The sequence below is a fragment of the Pteropus medius genome, unplaced genomic scaffold (genome assembly GCF_902729225.1).
Source record: "Pteropus medius unplaced genomic scaffold, Ma_sr-lr_union100, whole genome shotgun sequence".
Lineage (NCBI taxonomy): Eukaryota > Metazoa > Chordata > Mammalia > Chiroptera > Pteropodidae > Pteropus > Pteropus medius.
In genome coordinates, this window is record NW_024354911.1 from 5,255,677 (window position 1) to 5,270,367 (window position 14,691).

A 14,691-nucleotide genomic window follows, 5' to 3' on the forward strand; every position below is an offset into this window, starting at 1 on the left:
TGGTACAGGGGATTTAGTGAATGTTTACATAATGAATGTTAAAACCTCCCAGCTTTTTTCGACTCAGATTCCACATTTCATATACCCCTATAAGCAGGTGGTTCAGGGAGTCTTTCGGAATTTTTGTCCCACCCTCTAGGACAGACCTAGAGATATTGGTATCAGGCGTTTCCCTGCAAAACAGACCAGCCAGATAACCATACAAGGGAAACCACAGTTTGGAAACCACAGTTTGGAAGTCCCAACAATGCACATGAGAGCTTTCAAACAGCTTTTTTTTTTTAAACCCTGTTTTTGATCGCCACACATTTGAGGAAACATGTGAAAGAAGCTAATGGATAAAATACAACTTGGGAAAAAAACTAATGGATAAAATACAACTTGGAAGAAATAAACTATGCGGGGGAAAAAAAACTTTAAGACAAGTACAACTATCAGCAGACTTTCTGCATACATAAATACATAAATATATCTATATCCACGAAAGCAGAGTATGTGAAAAGGGAACATTCATAATAAAAAGAGCTTTTGAAAATTAAAAATATAATAGCATAAAGAAACAACTCAGAAGAGTTAGAAAGTAAGTTGAGGGCGTATCTCAGAAAGTTGAGCAAATAGCCAAAGAGATGGAAGAGACAAGAAAAGATAAAATTAGAGGGGCAGTTTTGGAGCTCCAGTAACCCAGTGATAGGAGCTCCGGAAAGACAGAATAAAGAAAACGAAGGGCAGCAAATCATTAAAGTAATTGAAATAAATTTTATAGAACTAAAGGTTATAGGTTTCTAGATTGAAAAGGCCCACTGAGGGTCCAACATAATGGATAAAAATAGATTCGTGCCAAAAAACATGTCATTGTAAAATGATAGTGACAAAAGGAATCTCCATTATGACAGGGAAAGTAGCTTTTCAAATGATAGTTGTACACCAAAGACTGAAGGAAACCATGCCAAATTGGAGCAGGTTAGAAGGCTCTGGGGGAGATTTCAAGAACACAAAACTGATGGAGTGAATACCTTCTATATTTTAACATGTTGAGAGGAGATATACATAAATAGAGAAACACTTGGAGGTGAATTGTATGTAGAAAAGTAAGGAAGTGTAAAACAAAACATTTATTAACTCTAGAATAAAATAGGTTTTTCAAGGAACTCCATGCCTCAGTTATCAATATTTACATAATAAAAATAGTGAATATTATTAAAAGAAAATGCTGAATATTGCTTTAACTATAATTATGATATGATTCTATTAGGGGCATGGCATGTCTGTGTTTGTGGAGGGTGTAGAACAGAAGTGGTAGAACATGCTTAATCATTATCTGTGATGACATATGATAGCAATATAAGTAGCATGACCATTAAAAGAATCAGTTTAAGTCAATTCAGAAGGGTTGACCCTAGGGAGCAGAAAAGGAATGAAAATGTATGTAGAAGTTTAATAATAAGCTTTAAAAAAGAACATGGGCTTTAAAACCAGATAGACCTTATTTTAACTTCCAGTTCTGTTAGCTCTCTGAGCCTCACTTTGCTCATGGTAAGGTAATTATATCTATTTATTAACAGTAGGCAATTAGTAGTTAAATTTTTCAGGAGTCAAAAGTTATATACAGATTTTCAACTGCTCAGGGGGTTGGCGCCCCTAACCCCCATATTGTTCAAGGGTCAGTTGTAGTTATGAATATTAGACATATCATATGTAAGGCATTAAACCTGGCTCCTAGTAGATGCTCAAATACTTTTTTGATTGACTCAATGAACATACGAAGGAACAAACAATGTACAAATAAGCCTCCTATTACGGGGTTAGAATACATGATATATTGTAAGCTGTTGTAATTTTCTCTAGGTGGTTCCTTGATTTATGTGATAGGAGAGAGTATATAAGCACTAAGAATGAGGCAATATAGCATATAGGTATGATTCTCAACTTTGTCACTCACTGGCTGTATAACCTTGGGAAAGTTACCTAATGTTTAAGCCTCCAGTTTCTCACCTGTGAAATGGTTATCATAATTTGAAATACATTTGTTATGATTAAATAACATAATCCCATACCAGCACTTAGCACTGTTACTCAGCAAAGATAACTTAGTAAGATAACTAAAGTAAGTGATGGCTTTTGTTAATTATTAATATTGATTCATGAATATAAGAATAACAGTAAAAGCTTTATCAAAATGGCAAGTAGAAAGATTTAAAATTGTATCTGCATCATGATTACAATGGTGTAAAAATGGGCATGCTTATGGATAAAGACTGGAAGAAAATTACCCCCAAAAATGTAAACTAGTATGTTTTTAGAGTGATGGCATATCAGTGATTCCTTTAAAAGTATTTTATTTCTTGTTAAATTATTTGTACACTAAATCCAAGCTGGAAGGAGGACAAGAATGAAGAGATACCAGTTTAGGAATTAGAAAACCTGATGTGGGATCCTAGTTCCACTGCTTTGTAACCATTTATTTTAGGGACTTATTTAATATCTCTGGGTCATCTTCTGTATTTAAGACAAGGAAACTATTTACCTTTCAGATGAAGTTTAAATGCAAAATCGAAAATTAAATATTATTAAATTTATGTGTGAAGGTTAAATGAACTAATGTATGTGAAAGATTTTTATGTAGCTTATAGTGATGTGCAAGTATTATCACTGGGGATGCGCTGATTTCCATTTTTACCTTTTTTTTTTTTTAAATAGACCTCAGAGACCTAGGATGAGATTCTGGGCCAAAGGGAAACAAGGGGAGAAGAAGACTACCAGAGTGAAACCTGCCACCCAGCCAGAGGTTTCGGCACTCTTTGCTGGCTCAGATATGATTCCAACTCATCAGTTTCCAGATGGTAAAAATGAACAAAGGGTGGCAATTGTTTTCATAATTCCTGTTTACTTCTTCTGAAAGTTTGCTATTGCTCTAGTATTTGTAATGGCACCCTGTGGCTAGGTATTCTAATGAGATAGGACCAGGATTGTTAAATTCTTCCTTAACTAAAAAGATAACTCTAAAATCACATTGTACCTATAATAGAAGTTCCAAGGAAATGTGACATAAAACAGTGGAGCAATGACAACTTCAAGAATGGTTGTGATTTTCTTTGCTTAGCCTCAGTTTTCTAAAGTGTTGAACTATAGCCATTATGCACTCACTTAACAAATATGTATTATTAGTAAAAACTAATAACAGCAGCTAATATTTGAGTGTTTACTACATACAAAGGCATTGATCCTCACAATAATTTTTTGAAGTTGGTGTGATTATTATTGATGAGAAAACTGAGACACACAGAAGTTATTTACTTATACATGTATAGTAATTGGCAGAGCTGAGATTTGAATCCAGGCAGTCTAGCACCAGATTCCACATTCTTAACCACTGTGCTCTGTATTCGGAATCTACCATATGTCAGTGCCTGGGTCTTTATAATGGTTATAATGGTTATTTTAACTTTCTAGGCATCAATCATAACACATTTGAAAATACCAACAGTTAGTTCATATGTTGAGAAAACGTGCCTTTTTTTTTCCTCGTCTTTAATTACCCCCCACCCCGCAACTTCCACCCCTGACCTATGGATATTGCCGTTTCCTATGAAGGTGGAGCGTTTCTTCCCACACACTCGGGGCCTGGTGCACCCGGGGTATGGTCCGTGGCTCTACCTGGGGTGCGAACCCTGGACCTTCTGCATGTAAAGCAGACATGCTAACCACTACACTATGGAGCCACCCCAAAAAACTTGCCTTTCTAAATGTTAGAATTAATAACTAACCAGTTACTAATCCCACTAATAGATTATCCCATTCTTCCCAAGCCATTTGCTCAAGCATATATGAGAGTTTTTAATTACTATGTAAAGATGGCAGGTATTTTCAACATCAGAGGTGGATATGTGTTTATGAGTGTGTGAAATACCAGTGGGTGGGTGAAATATGAGTATTGAATAAAACAGAAAGAAGTCTTAGGAAAAGATCTCTCAAAGATAGAACAGACCTAATTACAATAAGCAAACAAAACTTCTGGTATCTAGGATAAGATAAAGGGACAAGGAGGAAAGATCATCAAGCTTCATATAGGAGTAGATGGGTCAGAGGCACCTGTGTGTCAGAGGAAAAAAATGGAAATATCGTTAGAGCCTTGTTTTTGTGTCTTGTGGCTTTGCTCCTATCAGGTGGCAAACTTATGGTTAAGACTAATAACAAATTGTGACTACTATTTCAGTTTGGAAGATTTGGAATTCCTTACCATTAAATTACTAAGAGGATCAGTTTCTTATATCTCAATTGGTTTAAAGTAATCGTTGTAAATTAAAATTTTTTTCAGTTATATTTTCCAAGAAGGAAGCATAAACCTCTTTATTTGAAACATATATTATTAGCAGATGTCATTATGTGTGTGTTCATAAGGATACATGTATAAAAATTAGGATTGTAGCTTTTTATTTATCTTTGGGTAGAAATTTATTAAGGTAGAAATTTTATTTATCTTTGGGTAGAAATTTATTAAGGTTTTTAATGGTGAAATAGGATTATAGACAGTTTCTTTAGTAATCATCATTTTATTATAAGAATAACATCGACTTTGCTAAATGAAATTAGATCATTATATAATTAGATTATATAATGAATTAAAATCAGGTGATACTGATTTGAATGTACTTGTATCCTGTATCTTAATAATTTTTATTCTGATGCTATATCTGAAATTGAGTTTGTTTCAGTTCTTGCTTGAGGTAGAATTAAGCATTTAGAAGTAGGCTCCTTTTTTTTTTTTTTTCCCCATTATCAGATTTAGCTTTTACCATTTACAGAGGGTATGATGACTACAAATGGGGGAAACTAACAGGTATGTGAAACGAGAAGGGGCCAACATTCTCAACAAGCCCCAGGTAGGGTTTTGGATAATCCAGTGTAGTTCTAGATTATAATGGACTACATGGAATCCAGTTTTTCTGGTGTAAACATTTGCAGAAAAAATGTGTTGTGCTTTCCAGTTTTATATACAAAGCCAGTTCATTCCAGGAATTCTCTGAGAAATTCAGTTATTTGGGAGATGTATAAGAAAATCCTAAATACAAAAGAGACTGAAGCAGAAGTGAGCCTAAACAGATTGCCAGGCTAACACCAGAAAATATTATTATATCTATTATGGCTTTAGCTCCTAATAAGGAAATAATAATTATCAAACTTCACCCTTTCAAACAGATACAGTAAAGCAATGACTGGGTTAACAATCAGCATTTAACATGCTAGTGTGATTGTGTACTCTTTCTTTTCTTTGAGACTGAGGTTTTTGGGATCTGGGCTTCAAGTTCTACAAGACACTTCCATCTAGGTTTTCAATATCAGACCTTAGCTCCTTGGGAGACATGATAGCATTTCCCATTGAAAAGTGGTAACACTTAAGTAGATTTTCTGTACAAGTGTATAATCAGGATTTATTGCCTAACTGCCTGACCTCAAATATTAATGTTACTTTCCTTTTCAGATATTTACATGTGTTTCCTACGGTGGCTCACTAATGGAACTTAAACTTAAAAAGGAGGATGTGGAGATTTCAATATTTTTACTAAATTTCTTCTTTCTTTTTCTTTTCTTTTCTTTTTTTTTTTTGGCCACTCAATCTTGAATTGTAGAATCAGCTCGGTATCACCCAACACCTCCTTTGAGCCCAGAATTGCCTGATAGTTCCCGGAAGGAGTTCAAAGAGAACAAAGAGCCTTCTCCAAAGGCAAAGCGCAAGCGAAGTGTGAAGATCAGCAGCGTGGCTTTGGAGTCTATGCATTGGCAAAATGACTCTGTCCAGATCATAGCAAGTGCCAGTGATTTAAAAAGCATGGATGAATTTCTTTTGAAAAAGGTATACTTTGCATGCTCAGTTAGGCTCCTGAGCGGTTTTGACTATGAAATACTTGTATATATCAGGATATGGCCCCTCAAGAACTAGGTGACATATGCTTCAGGAAGTTAGGTGGTTTACTCTTTGCCAGGAAGGTGCAAATAATATGATATGCCATAGACTGAGTAGACAGGATTTAAGGTTTTAAGTTTTACTGTCAACTTCTATTTTACTCTATTATATATTCTATATGCGAAGATGAGGCTTATCATTGCACACTTGAAGTTGTTTTTCTGATAGCAGAGCTATAGAATCATAAATGTTAAAAGAGACATTAGAAACCATCTAGTAGTAATAAAACTTTGGCTATCTAGTTGTGCTTTTACCTGAGTCTCATAATAGCAGTGGCTTGCACTTTCAGGGCAGTGATTGTTGAAGAAACAGTATGTGTCCACTGTTGTATTGACCTCTTTTCAATTAGTTGATTGTGTATAAAACCCTTTCTGTGGTCCCCAGATGAATGACCTAGATAATGAAGACAGCAAGAAAGACACACTAGTGGACGTTGTATTTAAAAAAGCCCTGAAAGAATTTCGGCAGAATATCTTCAGCTTTTATTCATCTGCATTGGCGGTAAGTTGGACAGTGTTAGAATAAATTCAGTAGTTCAACATATGAAAAATTTATCAGTACTGTAGAATATAATACAGAGGACATGTTGAACTAGAGATTTCTCTAGTTCCTTGCTATTGTCTCAGGGATGGGTAGGGAAAAGCATACTGACTGACCTCAGATTAATGGCTTCCTCGAATTTCCTTGAGTAGTTTTCTTTTTCCCTCCATAGGTATATTTTTATCTTATTAAGATATCGAATTTAGATATTCTGGATATGATTCTGTTTCACTCCAGCGGCTCTCTACTATTTTGACTTTTCATAATCCTTTAGCTCTAGCTTCTATTTTTTATAGATGTGGACTTATACAATTTTTTTCCAGTATCATTAGAACAGTTTTGTTCACTGATTTCTACATCAGTTTATATCACTTTCAAATTTACTTTGTACTTTCCTATATTGGTTATGTTTTAGAAAATTTATTTTTGATGCTAAAGTGTCTAATAATGCTTTGATCTATAGAATCTTTATTAGTGTCTGAATTATATTTATTCTATAAAATAATAATTTGTATTTAATTGGGTTTTCTTTGTTCAATCTATAATTCATTGTGAAAAGTGAAACAGGAAAACTTTTTTTTAATTTATTTTTTATTGTGACATTAGTTAATGAAATCCAATAAGTTTCAGTTGTACACTTTAACAGTAGGCATATATATATTTACACTGTGAGTTCACCTCCCATAATTAGATTTCTTTCTGTCACCATATATTTGACCCCCTTTATCTCACCTACCTCCCTCTACCCCTTCCCCCCTACCCTCTGTTAACTTCTAGTCTATTGTCCATGTCCATGAGTCTCTGTTTGTTTGTCCTGTTCATTTGTTACTTTTAGGTTTATATCCTACATATAAGTGAAGTCATATGATTTTCAGCTTTTTCTGTCTGGCTTATTTTGCTTAGCATGATTATCTCAAGGTCCATCTGTGTTGTCACAAATGGCAGTATTTCATCTCTTCTTATGGCTGAGTAATATTCCATTGTATATATATGTACCGTAGCTTCTTTAGGAAAACTTTCTTGTATCTTCTACTTTTTCATTCTCAGTATAAGATTTTTTACCTTTTAATAATTGGAACCATATGGTCTGAAAGAGCAGGAATTTCAAGACCATAATAAAGTAGTAATCAGGCTATGGCAAATGATTAAGTTTGGATAGGGACAAATTCATCCATATTTTTCTAAGCCTGACCAGCTACTTATGCTCATCTCTTTCTCTGCTTCCTACCTATATTTCCTAGATTAGGGATTCAGGGTTGCTGGATGCTCCAGTACACTTTAAATTTCATAGGAAGAGCTAACATTATGAAGCAGAGCTTAATAGTAGTTTTCTAACCATGTATTAAAAAAATTTCAACTTCTAATTCTGAGGAGGTGAAAGAGAAATAAGTTCTAAATGTATACAACACTTTTTTGGTCACCTGAAGTCTTTTTTTTCCTTCTATGAAGATTCCAGACTCATTTAAATAGTTAAAAGGAATTCCATGTAGATTCCTTTGCAAGTAATATGTTACTGTAGGCATATCACTCTTCTATGGAAAAATAAAATAAAGACAGCTACTTGCTGTATCATTAGGCAGAGATTCAATGATTCACTCTTTTTTTTCCTTTTTTTAAAATTAAAATTTTTAGTGACATTGGTTAATAGGATTATGTAAGTTTCAAGTGTACAATATAATACATACATCATCTGTATATTGCATTGTGTTCTCGCCCATCACCCAAAGTTTACTTTTCTTCTGTCACCACATATTTGACCTCTTTTACTCTCTTCAGTCACCACCCCCACTACTTCCCTTCTGATAACCACCATACTGTTGTATGTGTCAGTGAGTTTTTTGATTATTTTTTTGTTGTTTTCTGTTTTATATCCCACACGAGAAATCATATGATTCTTCTCTTTTTCCATTGACTTACTTCACTTAGCATAGTACTCTCAAGATCTATCCACAAATGGCGGTATTTCATCTTTTCTTATAGCTGAGTAGTATTCCATTGTATGTATGTACCACAGCTTCTTCGTCCAGTGATCCATTGAAAGACATTTGGGTTGTCTCTTTCTATGTCTTGGCCACTGTGAATAGTGCTGTAGTGAACACTATAGGGGTACATATGTCTTCATGATTAATGTTTTCAAATTGTTTTGGGTAGATACCCAGAAGAGGGATTGCTGGGTCGTATGGTAGCTCTATTCTTAATGTTTTGAGGAAACTCCATACTGTTTTCTGTTGTGGCTGTACCATTTTACCTTCCCACCAGTAGTGTATGAGGCTTCTTTTTTCTCCATATCTTCTCCAACACTTATTATTTCTTGTCTTGTTAATCATAGCCATTCTAACAGGCGTGAGGTGGTACCTCATTGTGGTTTAGATTTGCATTTCTTTTATAGCTAGTGAAGTTGAGCATCTTTTCTTTATCTGTTGGTCATTTGTATGTCTTCTTGGGAAAAGTATCTTCAGGTCCTCTGCTCATTTTTTCCTTGGATTGTTTTTGTTGTTGAGTTGTATGAGTTCTTTATATATTTTAGATATTAGCCCATTATCAGAGAGGTTTGCAGATATCCTTTCCCATTCAGTTGGTTGCCTTTTTGTTGTTGTTTCTTTTGCTGTGCAGAAGCTTTTAAGTTTGATATAGTTCCATTCATTTATTTTTGCTTTTATCTCCCTTGCTTTTTTGGGTGAAATTCATAAAATCCTGAGACCAAGGTTCGTAAATTTAGTATCTATGTTTTCTACTATGTATTTAATTGTTTCAGGTCTTATATTTTGGTCTTTAATCCACTGTGAGTTAATTTTTGTGTATCGTATCAAATAGCAGTCTGTCGAGTTTCATTCTTTTGCAAGTAGCTTTCCACTTTTCCCAGCACCATTTATTGAAAAGGCTTTCTTTTCTTCATTGTATGTTTTTGACTCCTTTGTTGAAAATTAGTAGCCTATATACATGTGGGTTTATTTTTGGACTTTCAACTCTATTCCATTGGTCTGTGTATCTGTTTTTCTACAGTTACCAAACTGTTTTGATTATTGTCACTTTGTGGTATAATTTGAAGTCAGGGAATGTGATACCTCCAGCTTTGTCTTTTTTTCTCAGGATTGTTTTAGCTGTTTGTGGTCTTTTGGTTTCATACAAATTAGAAGATTTTTTTGTTCTAGTTCTTAGAGAAATGCTGTTGGGATTGCATTAAATCTGTATATTGCTTTGGGTAATATGACCACTTTAACTATGTTGACTCTTCCAATCCATGAACATAGAATATCTTTCCATTTTTTATCTTCACGTTTTAAAAATAGTATCTTGTAGTTTCAGTGTTTAGGTCCTTCATACCCTTTGTTAGGTTTATTCCTAGCTATTTTATTTTTTTGTTGCAATTACAGATGGAACTTTTTTTTAATTTTATGAAATTTTATTGTTAGAATATAGGAATGCAGTGGATTTTTGTACCCTGATTTTTGTGTACTGCAACTTTACTGTATTTGTTTATTGTTTCTAATAGGTTTTTGGTGGAATCTTTAGGGTTTTCTATATAAAGAAACATGTCATTTGCAGAAAGTGACAGTTTTACTTCTCCATTCAGAATTGGGATCTTTTATTTCTTTCTCTTGCCTGATTGTTCTGGCTAGGACTTCAAGTATTGTGTTGAATAACAGTGGTGAGAGTAGGCATCCTTGTCTTATTCCTGATCTTAGAGAAGAGGCTTTCCGTTTTCACCATTCAATATGGTGTTAGCTGAGAATTTTTCATATATGGCCTTTATTGTGTTGAGATACTTTCCTCCTATACCTACTCTATTGAGTGTTTTAATCATAAATAGATGTTGTATCTTCTCATGCTTTTTATGCATCTGTTGATATGATCATATGATTTTTATCCTTTATTTTGTTAATATGGTGTATCACATTGATCAGTTTGTGTATGTCGAATCATCCTTGTGTCTCTGGAATGAACCCCACTTGATTGTGATATATTATCTTCTTAATGTATTATACTTGACTTGATCGTAATTTGTTTAGGATTTCTGTATCTATATTTAGCAGCAATATTGTTTTGTAATTTTCTTTTTCTGTGTTGTTCTTGCCAGGTTTTGGTATCAGGGTAATGTTTGCCTCATAAAATGAGTAAGGAAGTATTGCTTCTTCAGTTTTTTGGAAGAGTTTGAGAAGGATAGGTATAAACTCTTCTTTGAATGTTTGGTAGAATTCGTTCGTGAAGTCGTTTGGTCCTGGACTTTTACTTTTTGAGAGATTTTTGATGACTATTTAAATTCCATTACTGTTGATTGGTCTATTTATATTTTCCAGTTTTTAATGATTCTGTCTAGGAAGGTCATATATTTTAAAGAACTTGTCCATTTCTTTTAGATTATCGAATTTGGTGGCTTATAGACTTTTGTAGTATTCTGGTATTGTCGCGTGTGTTTATGTGGTGTCTGTTTAACTCCCTCTTTCATTTCTGATTTTATTTGAATCTTTTCTCTTTTTTTCTTAGTGAGTCTAGCTAGGGATTTGTCAATTTTATTAAGCTTTTCAAAGAATCAACTTTTGTTGCCTTAATTTTTTCTATTGTCTTTTTGTTCTCTATTTTGTTTAATTTTGCCCTAATTTTTTATTCCTTCTACTGACTTTGGGCTTTGTTATTCTTTTTCTAGTTCTTTAAGGTGAAATATTAGGTTCTTTATTTGAGATTTTTCTTATTCTTTGGGGTAGGCCAGTTAATGATATAAACTTCCATCTAATTTCTATTTTTGTTATATCACCCAAATTTTGATATGTCATATTATCATTCTCATGTATCTTTTGATCTCTTATTTCTTCTTTGATCCAGTCATTGTTTAGTAGCATGCTGTTTAATCTCCACAGTTTTGTAGTTTTTCCTATTTTCTTTTGCAGTCGATTTCCAATTTCAAAGCATTGTGGTCAGAGAATATGGCTGGTATGATTTCAGTCTTCTTAAATTTGTTGCGGCTAGCTTTGTGTCCTAACATATGGTCTATCCTTGAGAATGTCCCATGTTTGCAAGAGAAAAATGTATATTCTGGTGTTCTGGGATGAAAAAAATCTGTAAATACTGGTTATGTCCATTTAGTCTAATGTGCCATTTAAGGCAGATATTTTCCCATTGATTTTCTGTTTGGACGATCTGTCTATAGCTATCAATGGGGTATTTAAATCCCCTACTATAATTGTGTTTTTGTCAGTTTCTCCTTTTAGTTCTGTTAATAGTTGCTTTATATATTTTGGTGCTCCCAAGTTAGGTGCATATATATTGATAAGTTTTATGTCTTCATGTATTGTCCCCTTTATCATTATAAAATGTCCATCTTTGTCTCTTGCTACCTTTTTTATCTTGAAATTTATTTTGTTAGGTATAAGTATGGCTACACCTGCTTTTCTCTGGATGCCATTTGCTTGGAGTATCATTATCCATCCTTATAGCTGGGATGTGTCTCCTGAAAACATATAGTTGAATTTTGTTTTTTGATCCAACTTCCTACTTACTCTGCTTTTTAATTGATGAGTTCAGTCCACTTACATTTAGGGTTATTATTGATAAATGAGGATTTCCTATAGTTGTTTTATTTTTTTGTTTTCTGGTAGTTCAATGTCTCCATTGTTTCTTTTCCTTGTATTTCTGTGTGTTGTTTTACTTTGGTGATATTCTATGATTTTCTCCTCTGTATCCTCTTTTTTTAATGTTATGCACTTCACTTCTAGATTTGTATGTGTGTGTTTACCTTTTTTATGCGAAAGAAAGTTTCGTATATACAGTAGCCTTTTTTTTTTCCTGATTGCATCTTACCTCCATTCACCTATGCAAGTTGTCTTTTACCCTTCCCCTTTTATGTTTTTGTTGTTAAAAATTATCTCTTTTTATGTTGTGAGTTCATTTCCAAATTGTAATAACTATTTGCTTTTTTTATGTTTTTACCTCCTTTAACTTCTATATTTAAGTATTCGATACCGTATTCTCAACAAGGGTTGCAGTTTCCTGCTTCTGTCTGTCTGTTAGTCGTCTTGCTCATAGTTTTGTATCTTTTTGTCTTTTTGTTTCAGGAAGAAGAACATCCTTCAAGTATTTCCTGTAATGTAGCTCTTGTGTTTGTAAATTCTCTCAGTCTCTGTATATCTGGAAAAGGCTTTATATCTCCTTCATACCTAAAGGATAACTTTTCTGGATCTATTATTCTTGACTGGTGATTTCTCTCTTTTAATAATTTGAATATTTGATTCCAGTCTCTCCTAGCTTGTAGGGGTTTCTGCTAAGAAAAATCCAATGATAACTTAATGGGATTTCCTTTGTAGGTTACTGTCTTCTTTTCTCTGGCTTCCTTGAGAATTTGTTAATTTTTGATAGTTTTAATATAATGTGCCTTGGAGAATACCTTTTTGGATTGAGATAATTACTCCCCTCCCTCCCTCCCCTCCCTCCCTCCCTCCCATTCCTCCTCCTGTCCCCTCCTTCCTCTCAGTTCTCTCTCTTCCAGCAGGGTCATTTCTAGATTTCTGTCTTTTGTGTCACTAATTCATTCCTGCATCTGGTCTGCTCTAAGATAGCTAGTTCATTCTTATCTATTTTATTCTAGAATTTTTCAGCTCTAGAATTTGTTTGGTTCTTTTTTATAGTTTCAGTGTCTTTGGTGAAGTACTGCTTTTGTTTGTTGATTTTGTTTCTGAGTTTGTTGATTTGCCTTTCTGAGTTTTCTTGTATCTTGTCAATTTTTTTCAGAACTGCAGTCTTGAATGCTCTGTGATTTAAATCACATATTTTGATGTCTTTAAGTTTATTTTATAGAGATTTTTTATTTTCTTTCTGAATTCTCTTGCTATTTTGGTTAGTCATTGTACTTGATGGATTATTTTTCTGCCTGGTATTTGTGTAAAGGAAAGCTGCTTTTTAAAAGAATTTTAGTTGATAAGTAGAAGTTTTTCTACTTATCAACTAAAGAACTGAATCCCTGAAGGCGGGATGTCTCTCCCCACACGCTCGCGGTGTGCACCCAGGGCCCAGCGCACCCGGAGCCTGGCACCCCCAGCACACAGTCCATGGCTCCACCTGGGGCACAAACCCAGGACCTTCTGCATGCAAAGCAGATGTGCTAACCACTGCACTATGGAGCCACCCCAGAATTACAAGTTTTTAATTTTCTCTTATTTGCATTGCTGAGGCTTCCGGGATCTCTGAGGGTTGGTGTTTCCTTGGCACTAGAAATGCTCAGTATTCCCCAGGAGGTGGGCATTCCTTTTATGGTACCAATGGCTTGTGGTACCATTCCCGATGATTGGAAGGGAGGGTGTGCTATGGGTCTTCTGTGTGTTCCTGGCAATGCCTTCCTGTTTCCAGAAGCTGCAGGCAGGGCTGCTCTGAGTTGATCTAGCTGTTTCTACTAGGCTGCACCGAGATAGGTGGGAGATGGATGGGCAAAGGGGAAGAGAGTTCCTGCATAATAGGCTAATTATGCTGGAAAGAAAACTTTCCAGCCTAAATGGTTACACAGACCATTTAGGCTGGAAAGTTTTCTTTAGCCCTTTTGCAATCTGCCGAAGTATGGGTTTTGCAGCCCAATAGGGTTTCACAGTGCTGGGATTATTTTGCACCATTTCACTGCCCCTGACCCGGGACCCAATCTCAATGGGTGCCAGTCACCCAGACCCAGTTGCTGTCTGTGCCCTTCCTTCTCTGGTCTGGTCTGGTCTGCTCAGTGGGGGGTTGCACTCCAGCCTTTCACTACTGTTGCATTTGCTGGGGCCATGGCAAGAGGGAGACTGTGCTTGGTTTCTGTCTCTATCCTTCTACCTCCTGTTTCTGCTGTTTGCTTGGATATGCCTACCTTCTGATGTCCCTGCACTATGTCTTAGACGTGTTTGTGTGTTGAGTAGGGAATCTTTTGTTGTCCAACTTGTTGTAACTTCAAGGGGAGAGACTCGGAGGTCTTCTCAAACCACCATGCTGCTGACTTCACTGTTTCAATTTTAGAGTGGAATTATCTAAACAAGGTTCACTTATGGGGAGATAGGTAATTAAGAGGGATGCAAATAATCTTTACGGCCAGATATAGTTAAAAAGCCAGACTTATGGGAGAAATTCCCAGGACTTTGTCTTTAACTTTAAAATACTGTTACTGTTTTACTAAAATGTAGTAGGTATTACTCTGCAGACATTTCCAGTGGAGTGAGAGTTTACAAAAATCACAT

General features: G+C 34.9%; 1 protein-coding gene and 1 non-coding gene across 7 annotated transcripts in view; one reads left to right on the forward strand and one right to left on the reverse strand.

The window, feature by feature from the left end:
* Positions 1-14,691, forward strand: part of MYO9A (myosin IXA) — a 237,897-nt gene that overhangs the window by 170,744 nt on the left and 52,462 nt on the right. For all 6 annotated transcript variants that reach the window (XM_039856603.1, XM_039856602.1, XM_039856604.1 and 3 more), the window contains 3 exons: positions 2,698-2,840; positions 5,628-5,851; positions 6,347-6,463. In XM_039856603.1, the coding sequence (XP_039712537.1) occupies positions 2,698-2,840; positions 5,628-5,851; positions 6,347-6,463 (484 nt within the window). The remainder of the gene's footprint in view (positions 1-2,697; positions 2,841-5,627; positions 5,852-6,346; positions 6,464-14,691) is intronic.
* On the reverse strand, positions 13,544-13,617 carry TRNAA-UGC (transfer RNA alanine (anticodon UGC)). Its single transcript has one exon. It is a non-coding gene; the product is annotated as a tRNA-Ala (tRNA).